The sequence below is a fragment of the Poecilia formosa genome, unplaced genomic scaffold (genome assembly GCF_000485575.1).
Source record: "Poecilia formosa unplaced genomic scaffold, Poecilia_formosa-5.1.2 Scaffold99, whole genome shotgun sequence".
NCBI lineage: Eukaryota > Metazoa > Chordata > Actinopteri > Cyprinodontiformes > Poeciliidae > Poecilia > Poecilia formosa.
Genome location: NW_006800038.1, coordinates 67,467 through 88,180, shown reverse-complemented (window position 1 = coordinate 88,180; position 20,714 = coordinate 67,467). Strand labels below are relative to the sequence as shown.

The window sequence follows — 20,714 nt, the reverse complement described above, 5'->3', positions numbered from 1 at the left end:
GATTTGCCAAACAAGTTTTCTTTGCCTCCAACATTTACGTCCTCCTCATCGTCACTCATCTGTTATGTGTAACCTCAGAAACTTTTTTCCCCCCTCATTTGTTAATTATCCCATGCTAATGAGCTCTCTAATATGCCGCACGAGTTTTCCACTTTTAAATTTCACTGGGGCCTTTTAGGAAACTTTCTCCTGCCACCGCACAACATGAAACCAGGCAGGAGGACACAGTTAGCTGCTGCTGCTCCTTTTGTGAAATACTTGTTCCACACAGATGCTCGCCTGTGGGTAATGCCGTGCTGCCAAACTTTAATCGCTGCTCTGCTGCTGCTGCGCTACAACTGGGACATGTCCAGAGGGGATATGCATATATGAATGTGTGTGGATGTGAAAGCATCTGGGGTGAATTATGAAGTGTGTGTCGACTCGTACCCCTCGATGGGGTGCAACGCAATGGCTCTGGGCTTCTCCATATTCTGCCACAGCAACACTTTTCGGTGCGTCCCGTCCAGATTGGCCACTTCAATGCGGGACGTCCCGGAGTCTGTCCAGTAAAGCTTATCGTGGATCCAGTCTATAGCCAATCCCCCTAAAGCAGAGGAAAACAAGTTGTTTTACCTAATTAAAATGATTCAGTTGGATTCTGTGGAAATATCTTGGCAACCACATATCCTGTGAATAAAACACAAACCTAAACTGTAGATTAAAATTACAGGCCTCTTTTTTATTGAGCATGTAGTTTATGTTTTTGGTAGCTGAGCAGATAGAATTCGTATTTTTACCCACTGCATCAGTATGACGAGGACTGGACAATATGATTTAAAAACTTATGACACAAGCTCTTCATTTCAGTAGGTATCGATAACCGTTGATCTTTATTGTTTATTTTTTTCTTTTAAATATCTGAAATCTGCCAAACTGGCCGCGTGACCTTTCCTGTCTTTTCGACACTTTTCACTTCACGCTTGTTTCTTATTTGTAAGCAGTTATGAGGCACGAAACTGAAACTGCTGCTGTGCAAGTAATTCAACAGGTTGTTGCTAGGTAACCAAAGAGTGAGTGAGTTGCTAGGTGACCAAAGAGTGCGTGCTTAGCTCACCATGAGAGGTTGAGCAGCAAAAGCCTCTTCTCTGTGTACATCTCCCAGAATGCTGTGTGGTTCTGTATCAGAGTTCATTGAATATTCTGTCTACTGAATACTCTATCAGGCGTATCGTTTATTGATATTGATCACGGGTCTATCGTGATATATATTATTGTTGATTTATTGTCCAGCCCTACATATGACTTTGTTGAAACAGACTGTTTAATCCCTATGGTGTGAATGCAACTTAATTTTAAATTGCAATCATATATGATAAAGATGTTCTTAAAATGCTGAGTTCCTAAGGGGGAAGTAGAAGATGGCATCAGAGATCGATAGAAAGAAATGTGACTGTACTAAAGAATCATAATGAGGCGTGATGTAGAATAAAGGAAAAAGCTCAAGTTTATTTGGCTCAGCTCCAAAATGAATCAGGTGATGGATGGAAGGAAAGATGCAGGGCTGAGTATCGTCAGACAGAGAGAAGCAGAGTTGAGTAAATTGGATAAATGATGAATGATGCTGCTGTCCCTAAGCTGAACCCATTAGCTGCCACACCCACCTGGGCTCTCCAGACCGGTGGAGATGACCTCCTCCACGTTGGAGCCGTTGAGGTTGGCCTTCATGATGCGGTCAAGCGTCACGTCCGACCAGAAGACGAGCTCTCGGCTGTGATGGAAGTCCAGTGCGATGGCGTTTTCCAGGTTGTTGAGCAGGAGGGTGTATTCTGAGCGGTGTGGCAAAACTTGTCGGATGTCAATGCGGTTTGCAAACAACAGCACTGGCTCTGGACCTAAAGAAAAGTTTGTAGTCAAAAGAGAATAAAACACTTAGGATGCTTTTAATAACAGCAGGCAATAATTTCAGCTGAGCTGAGGGTATGAGTTGTGGCAGCTGCCTGGCAGGCGCTCCTGACCCAGGTTTAACTCTGATCTGCAGCAGATTGATGGCTTGCTGCAGTAGACCTGCACTCTGCCTCTGGAGCACGGCTAAATCTTCCTCAGAAGCCCCAGAATGAGGCAGAGCCCCTGGAGCAGCTGAGTGGATAAAGTTACAACTTAAGAAAAGTGGAACCACTGTGCAACCAAACTTTTATTGGAGGTCAAGCCTTGAGGAGTCTCTGGTGATGTGTCAGGGGAGAAAAGCAGAGTAGTGATATTTTTTTTTTTTTACCCAGAGCTTTGCAGCTGCGCTTATCAGGCCGAAGCTCGTAGCCGTGGACACAGCGGCACAGGAAACTCCCCTCCGTGTTGGTACAGCCCTGGCTACAGTAACCCTCTTCTGCACACTCATCCACATCTGGAAAAAACCACAGAAGGAAATATTAATGGTGGCAATAATTTCCTTAGGGTTAAAAATAAATGGAAGAGACAAATTGCCAGAAAGGAGTTCAAGGAACAAAATAATCTAACAGTCTTAGAACAATTGAGCTGGAGATTTGAATTAATTTATTTCAAGCATCTAATCTTCTGACTTCAGGAGAAGTTCCTACTTTTGGAAAACTTCATGATAGAAAATGACAGATTAATATGACCACATCTTACAGTTGCTGGACATTTCCTGGACTGCGCTTGCATGATGCGAATCTCCCATTGCATGACTCGCTCCTGCTAATGACTGAATTTCATTCAGGTTTTTTTTAAGCAGTAGCTGCGTTTCCATTCCAAATGTGTGAAAAAGTTCAACAATCTGCTGTTTGTTGGAGCACAATTGTGATGAAAAAAAAAAAAAACATTTTGCAATTGCAGTGTTTCCATTAAAAAAGAAACACAATTAAAGTCACACATGAATAAGTTTGTTCACATGATAAGTCATTAAAAAACTGTCATCCTCCAACTACTTCCTGCTGTTGTCTTCTGCGTCTTTTCCACCAGTGGTAACATCTGGTTGTTGATCATGTGACTCGTGTGATGCACAGAAAGTGCTTCCATTGCAGTTTTGTGAAACAGACCAATTTCAATAAAGCCAAAAAAGCAAATCATCTTGGCACTAAAACATTTGATCAAAAAACAAGAGATTTCCAAAATGTCCATGTTTCAATTAAGGGAATTTATTTTTGAAAAGTCGAATTGCTCTATTATACGGTCAATGGAAACGCAGCTACCGAAACATCTAAAACATGCCGTACTCTGGATTTTGACAACACTGGCCAAAGGTTTTGAGTTCAGTCACAATAACATCTTTCATTTAAGTAATTTGGTTCTAAATATACATCTACTGATTTTTCAACCAGATCAGATTCAGTTACAATGCCTGGTGCACAAACAGCTAACAAAGCCCAGTCAGCATGGTGTTTTATATATTCCTTCTGATTCAGTTTCTGGGAAAAGAAAAATGACATTTTCAACCATTTACTTATCAGTTGTGCTGGACTTTCCCAAGACTCTCTGGAGGATATAAATGAAGACTTCATAAGTGGGAGGTAAGAGCGGCGGCACCTCATGCAGATTAATGTTGGCTTGATGTCACCCCCAGGAAGTCAGTGAAGACAACACATAGCACTTGGCAAGTTGTCATAAATATTAACACCCTTGCTCACTCACTTTCACCAGCAAACTCTGTCACATTGTAATCCACGCCCCCGGTGCCCCCCACACACACCACACACACACACTAACACAAAGACAGCAATACCCTGGCAGGATTTGTTGTCGTCGGTCAGTCGGTATCCGTTGTGACAGGTGCACTGGACCAGTCCTCTGACCATCTGACACTTCTGTAAGCAGCCTCCATTATTCTGGTTACAGTTGCCCTCACTGGAGCGCGGCCCTGCAGGAAGTGCAGAAAGATTACAAGGACATAAACACAGCTTGCTGATTCGGCAAAAATGTGAAAAGCATCTGGCAAATTTGATGTTGGACCTGGAAATACTTTTAGGAGTGAGGCTTGAGGTTACTGAACTTTATCAACACAAACAGAACATGCTCCTTCAGAAATGTATTTAAACATTACTGAAGCCACATATAGGACTCTGCTGACACCGTGACCTGTCTTTCATTACGAGAGTCTCAATCTCACCTTTGCTTGAGCCTGTTAAGATCTGAGTTTTTTCAGTGGCAAAACTATTTGCAACATAATCGGCTGACTTCTGGTCTTAGGCCAACTCCAGACTGCTTGGAAGACTAAAATCAGGCAGATCATGAATGGTTTTGAAGAGGCTCTAGGTAGGTGGTGAGAAAACTATTGTTGCTTGACAGCTCATAGCTAAGAAAAAACCAAATGGTGTTTCTTTCTCTTAACCAAACACTTAAACCTTTAAAAATAAATACATTGCAGTAATCTCCAATATCTTTAAGGAAATTCCATGTGAGCAAACCATCTAGAGCAGACGAAAGTCTTCTACTATTTTGATGTGATATAGCTATTAAGAAAAAAAGCGTACTAATGTTGGAGGTCGTTGAGGCATTAATGTGGTGTGGACAGGGCCCTACGTTTATTTGAGAAAAATGGTTTCAAAATAGAATAAAAGACACGGCAGAGAGAAAACTTTCCAGGTTAAGAGGAAAACATTTTCATAGGAAACTCTGATCATCAGAAAACCATTATGTAAAATGAAGTGACTAAGCAATTACGGAGTAAGCACTAAACCTAATGTGGTGAATTCATGACTAATTGCAATAAAAGGTGTTGATTTTCTTGAAACACTTACTGCAGTCGTGGTGTGGGTGTTCATCTGTCCCGTCACCGCAGTCGTTGACCTCGTTACACACTTTTCTCTGTCCAATGCAACGGCCATTCCCACACTGGAACTGATCAGGAGCACATGGAGGACTGTCTGCAAGGAGGTGTGAAAACACAGACAATAAGACACGAGTCACTGTCTGTTTTTAGTAGACATCTATTGTTTGTAGTTCATTTAAAATACGGGGAACTTAGTTCATTTTGTTATTAGCTGAACAGTGTAAATATTTCAAAGAGCATGGCACAATTACAGAGTGAAAGAGAACTTTTCAAACGCATCTGTTCTCCAATATCCCGTAATTGGCCGATTCCCCCATCAGGATGTCATTTAGCCCTGCAGAGGCCATTCATTTCCTTCAGGTGTGTTGGGTATGCATCTAAAAGCTGCAGGACAGTAAACCAGATCTGGTGTCCTGGTTTACAATTTTCTCCTAAGATTTTTTATTATTTTTTTATTTAATAAAAACAGTTTCTAAGAGTGAGAAAGTTTTTTTGTGCTTTTTCACAATACTTGAACATTGTTCAAAGAGCGTCTCGAGGTACATGGTGTTCATCTCACATCAACATGAAGTCAAAACAATAAGACTGTTTTCTAGAAACAACTGCATTTCTCATCCAAAAAAAAAAAAAAAAAAAGGATTTTCTCAGTACAGGATGACTCTTCACAGCCGTTGTCATGACTACATTTTAAAGTGAAGGTTATATTTAACCTCTAAAAACAAGATAACTACAAGTCTTACCAGTTTTCTCACACCCCTCTTCATCACTCCGATCTGTGCAGTCGTCCTCACCATCACATCGCCATGACAACCGCACACAACGTCCAGTTCCACACCGGAACTGGTCAGCTGTACACATTGATGAAGCTACAGGAAAAAAAACAAACAAAACAAACAAAAAATATTTGTAGAGTATTTCTAACAGATCTTATCGATGATCTTTAGGATCAGCGGATTCTTACTGCAGTTCTTTTCGTCCGACTGGTCGTCACAGTCGTACTCGCCATCACATCTCCAGCCGGAGTTGATGCACATGCCGCTACTGCACATGAATTCAACTGATCTGCAGGGCTGATGGGAAGCTGTACAAATACAGAGAGTTTAGCTCTGAGAGTAAGTCCTAAAAAGAAACAATATTCAGGTTATAAAAGTTAAGATTAAATATTATAATGTTATTTTTTAGACTAAAGATTATGGTCAAAGACATGAAGCTCATTCTGAAAGAAGTTTGTCAAACTACCAGTGGAAAATGCAATCTGATCAGCAATAAATATATTTCATTATATTTCCAGAGATGCCCATCTCATTCCTAATAAAAAAAACTTTTTGGTTGAATGGTTGAATTAGAGGATTTCAAATGTAAAACTGCCGAGGCTATTAGTAAACAGAGGCATAACCAAAGATTTTCAAAAAATGAATGAAAATACAAGTTTTAACTTTGGACAACTTTTACTAATTCAGGAGCTTTATATTATGGTTGGGCTCGTTTGTGTGTTTTCTTCTTGTTAGGATGGATAAATCTAAAAGGGTCCAAACGTCACGGGGTTCATTCAAATTAATTATCATATTTACATCACTTAAATAATTTATGTACATATGATTTAGAAAGGCTTCCCTTTTCTAAATCAAGGAAACCTAATAAAAGGTTTCCTTTTATTAGGTTATTAAAAATGGACTTGTAGAGACATTTTATCCTCATGCTGCCTCTGAATTTAATCCTTCAGTTTCATAGTTTAAAAGTAATTTCTAAAACCAGCAATACTTCCTCCTCACCATCATTAATTATTCCTGTTTAATCTGTCTGTTTGCATGATTATCTGAAAGCGGATACTGGCTGTTCAAACTTTAAATCTCTCTCCATCTCGCTACATGCGATGAGATCAAAGTGAAGCCCAAAATGGCAGCACAAAAAGGATGTAGGTGGATGAAAAGATTAAAGCTGAATCAAACATAAGCATCTTACATCCTCAGCGTGTGTGAGCTTGTGTGTGTGAATACGCCTTTGACATGTTTCCTCCTGACAGCAGGAGTGAGCTCCCATCGAAGCGTCAGGGAGAGCGCGATGGAAGGGGAACGAAATGGCAAGCAAGGAAATGTAGAGGAAAAGGGGCAGGGGGAACTGATGCGGAGCTTGAAGCTTCTGTGTGCACGCCTATCGGCTGGGCAGGAGAAGAGAAAGATGATCAAAACAGCAGGTGGTTTTCCCCGCAGAGAAACCAGCAGACAGAGACGGAGATGGAAAAGTGAGTGAATCAGTGTGGGACGCCGAGGAGAAACACACAGACGCCCAGAGATCCATCCGCAACTTTCTCCCTCACAGACAAACACACACAACTCGCAAACAATTCCAAGTTCATGTGCTCAGCGATGAAGCCAAAAGCTGTCCCCATGTGGTAATGATGCATGCAAGTTGGGGTATTTTTGAGAATATCGATGTGTGTGTGTGTGTGTGTGTGTGTGTGTGTGTGTATGTGTGTGTGTGTGTGTGAAGATTCACATGAGCCAAAAGAAGAGGAGAGAGAGAGAAAGAGAGCAAGAGGGAGAGAGAGAGACTTCTCCTCTAACAAAGCACCCTTCATGTGTCTGGAGAGTGGATGCCAAGGAATGCTGTCTGAGGATGGGCTGTCTTATACCTCTGAGGAATGCCTCCTGAGGGTGTCAGTGTGTGAAAGAGGGGGAGTGTGTCCACAAAATATGAAACAGAATTCACTGGAAGTCCCCCCCCCATGCTCCCCACACATGGATGAATATGGGCCAGAAATAAATGTAACAAAAATAAAGTGAGCAGATTGAGAGTGGAGGACAGCAGCAAATTAGCAGAGAGAGGTCAGAGCGATTGTCAGGACCTACAATCTGCAAGCAGGATGCTGAAATGTTATAAAAAAATTTGAAATGTTTGTTTTTCTTTTGCATTTCTGTAAACCTCAGAATTTCCTTCTGGATTATGTTTCATTACAGACGTGTCTGGTTCCTAAAAGATCTTCACACAATGCTCCATAACTGTCTTTAAAAGATGTGATACCCCAAATGGACATCTTTTCTAAGACATTTCTTTTTTGTTGTTGTTGATTTTTACTGTCAAACATTGCTAATCCAGTATTCACACCCATGGCTTTCTGTTTGTTGAATAACTTTTCATTAATTTTCGTTGTTTCTACCATTTCTTTTGGGATATCAGCTCCAGTTTGTCTCTGCAGATCCTCTCCATCCCACTCCGTTTGGATTGGCAGCATTTGAAAGCTGACATTTTTAGTTGCATTGAACTCTGGGCTTTAGTTAGGCCATTCACATGTGGAGATTTTCACACGCTTGACCTGCCGATCAACAGCCTGAGCTGATCCAGGGATTTCTGGCTGATTTATGTACCTCTACTGATGAGTGATCAAATAGCAGTGAGAAACCTTGAACCTGTGGTTATCATGCTGAAGATAAACTCATCAAAGGCACGGAACCGCCTGTGTTTGAGTGTGTGTATGCATGAGATAAGGTGGAGCAACATGAAACAGAGTGAATAAGAGGAGCATAGCATATCACACATGGGAGATCAAGGACAGAGAGCAGCTGAAATTTCTGTAGGAGGATTTTTTTTCTCTCTGTAGGAAGGAGAATAAACTGACTATGACTGACAATTTAGAAGCTTTATTAGCTGACAACACAAGCTGCATTGCAAACACGTGTTCTTACTTTTAAGTCAAGAGAAGTCATGCGTCAACATGCAAAAAAGCAGTAGCAGTTGGCAGATGTTTTAAAGCAAATCTTGGAAATCTCAACTAAAGAACGGACTTTGAACGAATGCAGGTCGTCGTCTTTCTGTCTCTCTGCTACGCTGCAGCTCAAACTTCAAGGTCCTTCCCTTAAGAGCCGCCTCTTCATGCAAATGCAGGCTAATAATTATTGCAACCAAATAAGTGCCACTGAGCCAATTTATGCACAACACTTAAAACGGTCCTTTGTGAGTTATTGGGATGTTATTAGTTTGGGGTTTCAAAGAGTCCCTTGGAACTTGTTCTTGTCCCATCACTGCATTTGGAACAGGCGTCCTGCTGATTGAAATAACAGTGCATAAATAAATAAATAACATGGGATGTTGCATTTCGTCTTTATTAAAGAGATGTAGCACCCGGAGGCAGTAGCTGTTTTTTAATTTGAGAGCGGGACTGTGAGCAACTGGCACACTGCAGCAGGAAATAATCACATCAGATCAACAACCTACAGGAGACAACAGAAGCTTAAAGCAAGAAGAGAATAACATGGCTGTCTTACTATAAAAAACAAAATCACTATTTACTTATAGATCAGAAAACTAGAGATCAATTCATTGAACTAGAGATCATTTAGGTGTCTCAATACACGTTTATTATGAAGTTTCCTTTAGCAAATCTGATTTTAGTGGATTTTTAAATGACAGGCCTCTACAGAACCACAGATGAAGCTGCTGAGGTAATTCTGTTCCTTTAATCACGTGTTTTGGAGCAAAGAAACATCAAACAAGCACGATGGTGCGCCTCAAGGGCCAGGTTTGTGGAAAATACCACATCAGGACACGCACTGCTGATCTTTCATCCTACTCTGATATTTTGCAGAAGGCCACCACACACAGCACATTACAATAGTGTATGTCAAGCTGATTCTGGGCCCAAGAGGGCCCTGAATAAACCCCAATAAAACCCTGAAGAGGACCTAGAAGTGTTGAAGTAGCTGTTATTGGCCCTTGAATCCACTTGTGCACCCCCTGTGGTAGAACAACGCTTATGCAGCCATCAAAAGAAGTGTGAAATCCTCCCTGTTTTCTCCAGAGCAGTCAAAGGCCCTCTGGACATCTGATGTTACCAAGTGTCCAGGATAATTTGGATCAAGTTAATTTATGATATTCACAAATGTTAAATTTTGTTGAATTATTTCAGACACCCGACTCAAATATGGCAGTATTATGTATTTCAAACCAAATCTCTTGTTATACTGGTCTATTTACATTCCGTCCCTCAACAAAGTAAAGATTAAGAGAAAAACTAGAGTTAGCCTTGCGTATTAGTCATTATAAATGAGTAAAATCCAACCATCTAATGCTGGACGTGTTTATGACTCTCAGTGCCGGTGAACTCACAGCAGTCCGACTCGTCTGACCAGTCTCCACAGTCGTCATCTCCGTCGCAGTGGTAGATATCCAGGATACAGCGGCCATATGCACACTGGAACTCCTCCACGCTGCAGGTGGCCGTCATCACATCTGACGCTGCAGCGGCACAAAACAGCATGTAAAACAGATGCTGGGAAAGGCGCTGCAGCAGTTGGCTGTCTACAACTCTTTGAAGCTATGACTCTATTCGGCTAGCAACTGAAGATGAAATGTAGGAGAATCGTACATCTCTATTGGCCCGTAAACTTTTTGTTATCCATTGCATAAAGTTTTTAGTACTGGATCACAAAACTAAAATCTCTGCCTCTTATTGTAGGCTTTGAAAGGGTCGGCCATTTCCCAGAAAATTTCCCTGTAAAGTTAGATTTTTGAAACTGGCAACTTTACAATTGAATAATGGGATTTCCTGGATAATTGACTGAACACTTGAAGTAATTAAGTGATGGAATGAAACAATTTAATCTGATTAATTAGAAGCTTCATAATTAATTAATCACAGCTCCCCTTTCACGTGGTTTTTCAATTCAGCTTTTCATTCAACAATATTGTTGAGTAAAATATTGCTGTCAAGACCCAAACCAGTCGACATATAAATACAAAAAAATCATTCTTATTGAAACTTGTAAAGCTAAGCTTCTGCATTTTAGCCCAAGCTTTTGAAGCTGCAGCCTCTTCCAGGACCCTGTCAGCATCTTTCAAATCCCCTTCCTCAAGAGGCTTGGATTTGTGTTCCCACAGTACTCCCAAACATTCCAGTTTATTCTCCCAAAATTTGTAAATTACATCAATCCCCGCTGAAGGTTTCCAACTGTGAAAATTTATTGCATTTGTGCAGTATTTTTATGTCCCAAGAAATATGTTATTATGAATCCCAAATCAAAAGGGAGCCAGTATGTCTCTGCATGTTTGGTGATCCACTGGAGAGCTTTAAGGGAGCTAGCATCAAAAGTGCACCACAGTGGTTGAGCTTGCAGGATACAAATGCATGCTCCAGTTTATCTGCATAGGTTCAGATCAAGAGTTGCCTAAGTTTTTAGAGTTTGCAGAAGGAAGAAGAGAATTTAAACGACTAGTTTGAAAAGTCAGTTGAAAGTAGGGGTGGATAATATCAGTCCAAATTTTCACAGCAGTGAATCCTTAGTTAAAAGAAAAGGTTTTGTTCAAAATTGACAATATAATTCCTGACAGCCATGGTAAGGCTTCTAAAAGGGATTATTTGGTTTTTATTACAATAATACCAAGATAAAAAGTTGTTAGTTGTCTTCATGTTTCCAGTAAAAAGACTAAAAGCTTAACAACTGATGTTTTAATCACATCAATAAATAAATCTGATTCTCATCAGTGTGGGAGTAGACATTGTTATTTTGATGATTTTATCCAAAACTCGAGACCTTATCTAAATAAAACTAGTGCAGAATCTCATACATGAAAACCTCCCATGCTCATGTCAGTTTCTATGATTTCCTTCAACCACGTCAGTCTCTAGTTGAAAGTTTATTCCTCACTGTTAAATCTACAAAATAATTTATTCATAATTAATTTTGTTACTTACGGCAATTTTCCTCATCTGATCCGTCCTTACAGTCCGTGTCTCCATCACAGTACCAGTGCTCAGCGATGCAACTTCCATCTGTGCACCGGAACTCTTTGTCTGAACATTTGCGCATATCTGACATGAAAAACAAACGCGTGTTACAGATGAAGGCTGCACAAATTGATTTCTGCCTGCTTTACAACACACCAACACGGAGGACTTACCACACTGCTCGTCACTGTTGTCACCACAATCATTGTCGCCGTCACAGTGCCACAGGCTGCGGATGCAGTAGCCATTTTGGCACTGGAACTCATCCTCTTCGCATTCTCTGGGAGCTGCATGAAGGAAAGAAACAGTTTAAAAATAATAAAAATACAGATACAGTGTTCTGCTGAGAAATAGCTAAAACCTCTGCCTCTTTTGTACGATTCAGAGGAAAGCAGAGAAGATACATTTTGTCCCCCAAAACTGATCTGGGGCTCCAAAGGAGGGCAGTTAGCTGATCCAATACAGAGTACACTGTGGTTTGACCTCAGCCAGAAAGACTTTCAATGAAAGCTAATCTCAAATGGTTTGAAAAGAAGAATAAATGGGTTATCTTCACAGTCACTGACCTTTAAAATATTACTGATAAAGAAGAATTCCTGATTATTGACAAATGTGGTATGGAAAAACTGAATTCAATATTTAAAAAGCTGAAAAAACTGAGATATAGATCATTTTGAACAGACTAATCTAATTGCACACCAAGCAAGAAAAATGGTGATAATGGAAAGACAAAAGTGTTCTGTAAAAGGAAGAAGTTTACTAAAGGATAATTAGATTATAGTGTCAGATGAGCAGTGTTACTTGCCCTAAAAAGGAAAACAAACCAAAGGGTCGCTTCTGAACAGACAACAGATGCGTCAGAAAGTCACAACCCTCTTCATCTGTGGAAGTCGTCACCATTCAAGCTATATCAAAGTTGCTCTGTTTTATCCTTTTCATTTGGTTTGATTTTTCCATTCTGGCTTCATTTCTCCCCCTGATCCCTATACGAAACAGTGAGGAATCTGTGATGTGTGTTTTTGTGCACAAGGTAAACGGATCTAATTTTAAAATCTGATAATTTACAATATGAATTACTCTTCTCTTGGATAACCTATAGATGATGATTTAAGATCTAACAATGGAGCAAAATGGGAAATGCAACAAAGCACAATGCCTACCATGCTCTATACATTAAATAGTCTAACCTATGGCGTCACATTACTGCCAAAAACCCCGAGGAGCTTATTAAGCAATAACCTCAGGGCATTCATTAATCAGTGAAGTGCATGTCTTTGATTGGGGGGATTCCGATTTATGTGTGGCCCCTGAACTCAGTTTTTTGCCACTGAAGGGTAAAACATACTCCCTCCAGTAAAACTGCATTTGCGAGGGCAGATCAGTCGACAGAGCTACGACCCTCAACTAACAAGTACAGCAACTAAACACAAAGTGAGCACAATTTTCTAGTGACAGAATACCGATGAGGGCGTGTTTTATGACCCATCATGTCCCCTTCAGGGGTGTTCGAAAAAGGGGCCATGAGCTCAGTGTATCAGTACAATTATCAAAAGTCCTGTACTCAATGATGAATTTCTGAGCTTGCTTCAATTTCAAGCCACTTTGAATGAACGACCAATTAACAGAAACTCTGACCGTTTGTTTTCTTCTCTTGATCAATCATGCTAAATGTGAGGAAGACATTTTCCAGGTAATAGGTTAAGTTGAAACATTTAGGAAGGAATTATTACATTAGTGATTTCCACTGCTAATCTTCTTGCCACTGATTAAGTTTCTAAAATCACTGCTGCCACAATCAATGGCGACCCCCAGCTGTGGGCACGACGGTAGCCAAGTTAACAGGTTGATCAAGGAAAACCAGTGATGGATGGCAACCAGAAGATAATCTTTTATTTAACACTACTGTGTGTGCATAAGAGACAGACTGACGCAGAGTCAAAGAGGCAAAACCAGCAGGATGCCAAAAGATTGGAGGAACAAACTGGGAGGAGAAAGTTCTACTGTAATCCTGTTCCATGTTTCATTTTATCCTCTGGTGTAACACAACATTGTGCTAGCAGCAGTGGCGCAACTGCACATTATTCAGGTGGATGCGAAAACATAAATCGGCATTATATACTGTGGATTATTTCTGCACGTTTGTACAATGGTTTAATCACAACCAAGCAACATAAGTAACAAATATCACAATGTGCAATATGTTTGTTATCTTAAATTATTTTATTTACAAAAAGAAAAGACTCATATTTAGTTACAGTTAAAAGGCAGGTGAAAAAAGCTTTTAGTTTTAGTTTAGTATAGAAATTCTAGGCTTTTATTTTGTCTTTTTTTATTTGAGCTTCATTTGTTTAAGTTACACTTCATTTTTATAATTTTGTGGGACTTTGGTAGAAAATGTGTAATAAACTTTAACTTAAACATATTTTGTCAAACAAAGTCAGGTCAACATAGCAACTGAATAACCTTATATACTTCACTATCAGGTTACTCTAATATTGCATCTTTTTAGTATTGTGTGATCACTTTATGCAACTTAAGGTATTTATTTTTAGCTATGTAATTCCTGGGACTTATTGTTGAATTCTGGTTGCAAATTATCAAAAAATGAAATTGTTAAAAAAATACAACTTTGCAGCTGGTGTGTGCTGTCTTGCCTTAAAAATCAAAGCGAGTTAAAATGGCATATGGAGAAGAAGAGAAGCAGTGAAACATTCCCCTAGACAAATACAATTGTTTCAGGATCTTATAGCGCAAAAGATGTTTGAAATAACTTGTATTATTTATTACATGTGACAGATGTTACACGACATTGGAGATTCTGTTTTTGTTTTACATGATAGACTATTTTTTGTAAATCCCTTTCAGTTATTTTAAGCAAAGGTTCTGCAAGATGATGGAGAGAAATTCATGTTCAAGGCAGAGGAAAGAAAAGGCAGATGCAATTATATACTTTGTGGATCTTACAAAGTATGCCATAAAAAATGTTTTTGTTTGCTTTCTATTGAAATCCTTTAGCTCCTCTGGCACTTTTATTGAAAATCAAATGCTAAATATATTGTGAGCCATTTACACATAATAAAAACAGGTAGTAGTATCAATATTTAGTATCAAAGCTACAGTGGGTTCAGACATTTTCAGGATTTCTTTGCAGCTAATAGTCATGAATGTCAAGTAAACATTCTGCAAGAAATTACTCTTTCTTGATTTGAGCTTTACATTAAACCTGGCCGACACCAACCCCTGTCCTTTATTAAAAATAAATACATTTCAAAGCACAGACAGCTTTGGGTGGGTCCAAATTAAAATTTAATTTCCTCAACACAATTGACAAATGCTCTCATTTGATCTATTATTCAGGATGCAAGACAACAATTGATTTGCTCCTTCTTCTGTCTTTTCCATCATCCCTCTCCTCTGTCCATGAGGTAAACAGAGAGAGGTCAAAGGTCAACAAACCCTGGAGACGCTCATCACTCACACAGCAGCCAAACGTCAAAGGGCAAAGGCCACTGGGAGTCGTTACAAGGCCCCCCAAAGTGTGTGTGTGTATGCCATGAAATAGTGTTTTTGTTTTGTTTTTTTCCTTTGTGAATTGTCTTTTCAGACTTTATGAATCCAGAATATCTCACGTAGGAACACACACCTCAACACAGAAACAACACACCTCAGACGCAGGTTTTTGTCTGGAATCTTGAAAACTGCTTTATCTCCAGCCAAGCGTGGAGGATTGTCTCCCCGTCTCTAAATAATGAAATAAAGCCAATTCGTTGTGGAGAGGGGAGAGCAAAAATGAGGGGGGAATTTACTGGGCATGAGGATGAAAAATTCATAGCCAGCTTTGCCAGGAGCAGACAGACCCCCCATCAGGAAGTGATTCAGTGTCTGGCGGCAGATACAGTATGTGGGTCAGGAGTGGAGGAGATATCGCTGGATGATGGATAAGAAACAGCTTTCAGAGGACAAAGAGGTAGCCTGTACCTGCCGTAGAAAAACAAGAAGTATTGCAGAAAACACTCAGAGTGACAGCTGTGTCTGCTGGATTGTCTAAGAGGTTTCATTTTTACTCTTAATGGCTGGAGCTGCTTTTTAATTAAAGACAAGTTAATCCCCCCTTCCATTCTGACAAAAGATGGCAAAGTAAATCAATTTGTGCAATTCTCAGGTTAAACATAAATGACTGGCTCTGAAACGGATCAAACACAGGTCAAAGTAAAACATAAATGCAAACATTATGCGGCTTTGGAGTTCATTTCAGGTGTTTTTGGTAACCAGAGAATAAATCCTAATGACACTGATGATCTCTGAGTGTTTGTTAAGTGCTCTTTATCAGGTCAAAATGTCACCATGTCACTCCAGAGTAAATCAAACACAAAACGCTTCATTATTTTGTTTAATGGCTTCTTCCAGCGGCACCCACCAGCAGGCTCTTGGGTTACAGCCACAGCAGTCACAACTGACCTAATGGCTTCAGCTCTGAAAAGCCACCTCCTTATTTAAGATTTTGTGATCTTCTCAAATTCCACGTTGTCGTAAGTAAGTAAGACAAATTGCTCTGAGCTTGTAGACAGGAGCCTCGGGCAGCCGCTGCCAGTTAACTCCCATTGCACATAGTCCTGAATTCAGCATTAGCTCAAAGAAAAGCAAAGACGGGTTAAAAGCAGTTGAATAAAAAGTGATCTAATAGGGAGAGTTATGGGCAACTGAAACTACTGAGATTTGAACATTTAAAAGAACAAACTCAGAATTAACACATAGACTTGTGCACTTGTGATTCTACTCTCTAGTTTTGTACTTCAACTGTTCCTTATTCATTTTGGCATGAATAAAGTTCATGATGTGGGTCAAAAAAAAAGAGAGTAAATTTCTCAAAAATGTTCTTGTAAATTATCTCCAGCATTTAACCATCCAGTAAATGATTTAATATGAACATTACAATACATTCAATATTACATCCAATACCTGCTGTGTGCCAGCCTTACTGGCAGAAAAGCCACACAGCATTAAGCTGCCACCACCTTGGTGCAATAGCTACTGTGCTTTTAGGTTTCAAAGTCACAACTTCAGTTCTCTATGTTTCTTTTTATGTGGCCAAATAGCTAATATTTTGTCTGAATTTACAGAAAGAATGTTCAACAACATTGAATCCAGTCTTAAACCTTATTTATGATCCCATAGCTGGAGTTAATAGTTCAGATGTTTCTTGGTAGGATTTGGCTGCAAATGTTTTTATTAATGTTTTATCACTTCTAGAAATTTTCTTGAAGCATTTTGGAAGATGTCTACCTTCTCAAAAGAATCCCAACAAAGATGGAAATGTAGCAGCACACATTCGCCAAGCAGCGATGCACTGATACATAAATACCTGTCTCAGAAATAGACAGTGCTGACTTCACCCATTGGGTCCACTTTTGCATGGCTGACAGCTGGGGGATATTTTGGTGTAGCCTTACACACAGACACACACACACACACACACACACACACACACGCACATAAAACATACACCATGTCAAAATGGAAACAGAATAAGGATTTAAAAGTATTGTCTGTTCAGTGTGATAAACTGCTGGATTTGCACCAATAAGTAATAAAACATACATTTTAGCATGCATGCCTGTCCTAAGCATTTGTCCACTTCAATAAATCCCTCCTTTGCACTCAAGAGTGTTAAAGAAGTTTGTGAATCTGTGACTAAACATGGAGTCCACAGTAGGCAAAAGCAACACGAGGCGTGTGTCGTCGCTGAAGAGGATCTGTACTCACGGCAGTCTTGTTCGTCTGAGTCGTCTTCGCAGTCGTTGTCTCCATCGCAAACCCAGGAGCGACGGATACATTTCCCGTTGTCACAGTGGAAGTCCAGCGGTGAGCAGGTAGGGAGCACTGCAGACACACAAGTACAGACGACCAGACTGTTAGCAACGTGCAAACAAAAACAGTCCAGGAGAGAAGGCACAGATGGAGCTAAATGCAGTAAGATTATGGAAGAAAACCTTGAGACCTTATCGCAAGTTCACCTCCCAGCAGGACAAGCAGCTTAAGAGATGAAATAGAATACTTCAGATCAAAGCGTATTCATGTGTTAACATCGCTCTTTCAAAGTCTAAACTTATTCCCAACTGAGAATCTGTGGCGGTACTTTGACACTTGCTGATCACAGATTCTCTTCATCTGACCTGAATAGGTTTGTGAAACTTTGCAAAGACAAATTGGCAACTATTCTCTGGTCGGTAGATGTACAAGACTAGTAAAGACATAACCAAAAGGACTGAAATCACAACACAAGTCAGTGCAGTCCGGAAAACCAAACACAGAGAAACCACATGTTTAAAATTTCCAATCTCACAAAAAAAAATCTGAAAACTACGCATCATTTTCTTTTTAGTTCACAAATTTGAGCCACATTATGTTGCTCTATCTAGTCTGAATTTGAGATTTGTCGATGTAAGCAACATAATTACTGCTTAAGATCATATTCTTCTTTATTGACTGAAACAAACCCATTTTCAGAGGGAAAACGTCAGTGGAGACAACCACTCAGTCAGGAGCCTTATTTGGCCACTGGCTGCCTTGGTTGGTGTCAAACTTTGACACCAACAGTCTAAATGCAGTCAGGTTCATTCTGCCTGACCTCTGCTCTTTCAGAACCAAAGTCTGAACTGGACCCATGCAATCTTCACCTTTTTTTAAACGCAGCGCGCTCAGCTCAGCGCATTCCTCCCTAACTTCGTATCCGCTCGAAGTGCAGCTACTCGCTATCTAAGCTGACCCCAAATGACTGGCCCTTTGTCATTTGCAGACAGAGCTAATTAAATTACAGGCCAGAGAGGGACAGAGAAACAGGGAGGGGAGCAGGAGAGGGGCAACAACCCCCCTTTACAGTAGACTCTCGCTTGCCTGTCGATTACTGATATGAAATATTGACCAAACAACACAGACTATATGAAAAATGCATGATGTCATGCAGACAGTTAACCAGCGAGGCAGACGGGCGGGGCTGAATTAACTGTATGCAATTGTAGGTGTGTGTGCGTGTGTGTGTGTGTTAGGTTGAGGCTCTGGTTTTCAGGAACAATAAAGCCCCACTGACCCACATAACCCTGAAGGGATATGACATCAGTACCAGAGAACCAAATGAATCAGATGTAACCAAAGAACTTCCGTCTGGAAGCTTCTCTTTTATTTACAACAAAGATCCGAGTCACCTACAGAAATACTGGGTTAAAGATGCCTGTCTAATGGCCACACTGACACTTTGGCTAAGCGTGCATGAAATTATATTTCTGCAGCCTTTCTTTACTTCCCGGCAACTCGAGGATTAATTTCATTACTAAAGGTTAGCTATTAGAAATCTGAACTACGAGAGCCAAGATTTATTCAGCTACAAGAGTTAGTGGGCGGCTTCTCTCAAGTAAAGACTTTTGAAAATTGCATATCACTTTCAAGAGTTTGTGTCTTAAAATCGTGTCGAAATGTCCCAAGTAAGTAGTTTAGTGGAAAAAGGTGAATTTAATTTGCTACATTTCACTTTGATCAGAGAGACTTTGATTTTTCAGACAGGGGTTGTTCTAGGACGATGGAAACCCGTTTGCTGTCTGTCCTTTAGGGTTAGTCTTTGGCTGTCAGATTAATCTCAGTTTCATCAACATGAACAAGATTAGTCAGTTATCTGAAGTCAAGCATCGATTGCTCATAACCTCTCAGCAAAATCCTACTTCAAACTAATCTAAACTGCCTATGAGTGTTAAACGTTTTACTAACCTACACAGGGGATGCATGGACCACTATATTCATAATACAAACCATCATTGCCAGCATGAAATGGTGACTTAAATAAAGACATTGTTTCTCCACCTCCTTTAAACTCTGAGTTCAATAGAAATCAAACACGAGAATGATCATAAATTTTCTGTTTGATTAAAAACCATCGCTTTCAAGGAAGCTTTTGTCTCTTGCTTCTTATGGAATAGAAGTAGAAAAAGAAGGAAAACAGTCAGAAAACAAAATTGGCTGGTTAAAACTGAATTTATCAAGAAATGTTTGATCAGTGCATCTAGTTTTGTTTTTTTTGGGGGGAAGTGATACACAGTCTAGTTTGTTTCAAATTAAAGAAAGAACAGAGCTATAAGAAATGCATCAAAAGCAAACAAAATCACTACAGTTGAAAACTATCTGGCTATAATATTTAATTTCAATCATAATATTTGACTGCAAAATAAAAATAAATATTTTTTACCAGTTAGTTGAACAATTTACTACAGTTTCAAGATTTTCACCTTAAACTACAGGCAAATGGTCCAAGTGAGGGGTGTGTGTGTGTGCGTGTGTGTGTGTGTGTGTGTGTTTAAAATGTGCCAGGAATTTAGATACCAAAGCTTAAATATTTGATCAACTGGATTAACCTACTTTCACAAAATGGTGAAAATATGTTTAAATATTTCATACAACAAATATTTTCAGCATATAATTCAGACTACATTTACCTTTTCACATTTAAATGTCAAAATTATTTTGTGGGTTTTACTTAATGCCTTACAGTAAAAGGTTCTTCCCAGGTATATATATATTAAAAAAAAATCCATTTGAAAAGCTCAACGTAATAAATTTCAGAGTTGCTGGGAGTGCTTCCCAGAGATGCTAGTAGAACTCCAAAACATGTAAAATTTGCTGATTTATGATCCTCTGCAGAATTTCTGCTGAGATGCTGAGAGCATTCTCTAAGCCTGGGAGTGAAGTCACAACACTTACACTCAACTCCGTATAAACTGAAGGCGCTCACGACGTTTTGAATGTACGTCGGACTCGACGTCAGCAATGTGACGCCCTTAGCCAACAAAACCTGGGAAATGCTGCAACTCAGTATTCCAATAAATAATTCAGCTTATCTGCAGAAGAGAGTGCTGAGGTAATAAGCACGGACACAGCTACTTCTACAAATATACATACAAAAATGTTGCTGCAGGCTCAGAATCATCCAGAGCAAAACCACAAGCAGAGCGATAAAGAGATGCAAAGGAAATAAGTATTTCACTAATTCAGATCCAGGAAGTGTTGGGGTTGTTCCGGGTATCAGGTGGATCAGAGAAAAGCAAACTGGAAGGTCTCTGAGTGCTTTGATCTCCTTTATCGCACAGATTCTGGTCAGCTCAGCGCTGCTCTTCACACTACCGCTGCATTCCTTTACTTCTGACACACACACAGAAATCTCACTCACCAGAGCCATCCAAGCACTAA

The 20,714-nt window shown here is 39.8% G+C and overlaps 1 protein-coding gene across 3 annotated transcripts in view; it reads right to left on the bottom strand.

The window, feature by feature from the left end:
* lrp4 (low density lipoprotein receptor-related protein 4) overlaps positions 1 to 20,714 on the bottom strand; it is a 112,666-nt gene that overhangs the window by 25,517 nt on the left and 66,435 nt on the right. For all 3 annotated transcript variants that reach the window (XM_016674710.1, XM_007558765.2, XM_007558767.2), the window contains exons 3-13: positions 17,247 to 17,363; positions 11,657 to 11,770; positions 11,451 to 11,567; positions 9,866 to 9,994; positions 5,724 to 5,843; positions 5,503 to 5,628; positions 4,731 to 4,856; positions 3,716 to 3,850; positions 2,255 to 2,380; positions 1,644 to 1,874; positions 430 to 586 (exon numbers count right to left, since the gene is read on the bottom strand). In XM_016674710.1, coding sequence (XP_016530196.1) covers positions 430 to 586; positions 1,644 to 1,874; positions 2,255 to 2,380; positions 3,716 to 3,850; positions 4,731 to 4,856; positions 5,503 to 5,628; positions 5,724 to 5,843; positions 9,866 to 9,994; positions 11,451 to 11,567; positions 11,657 to 11,770; positions 17,247 to 17,363 — 1,498 coding nt within the window. The remainder of the gene's footprint in view (positions 1 to 429; positions 587 to 1,643; positions 1,875 to 2,254; positions 2,381 to 3,715; positions 3,851 to 4,730; positions 4,857 to 5,502; positions 5,629 to 5,723; positions 5,844 to 9,865; positions 9,995 to 11,450; positions 11,568 to 11,656; positions 11,771 to 17,246; positions 17,364 to 20,714) is intronic.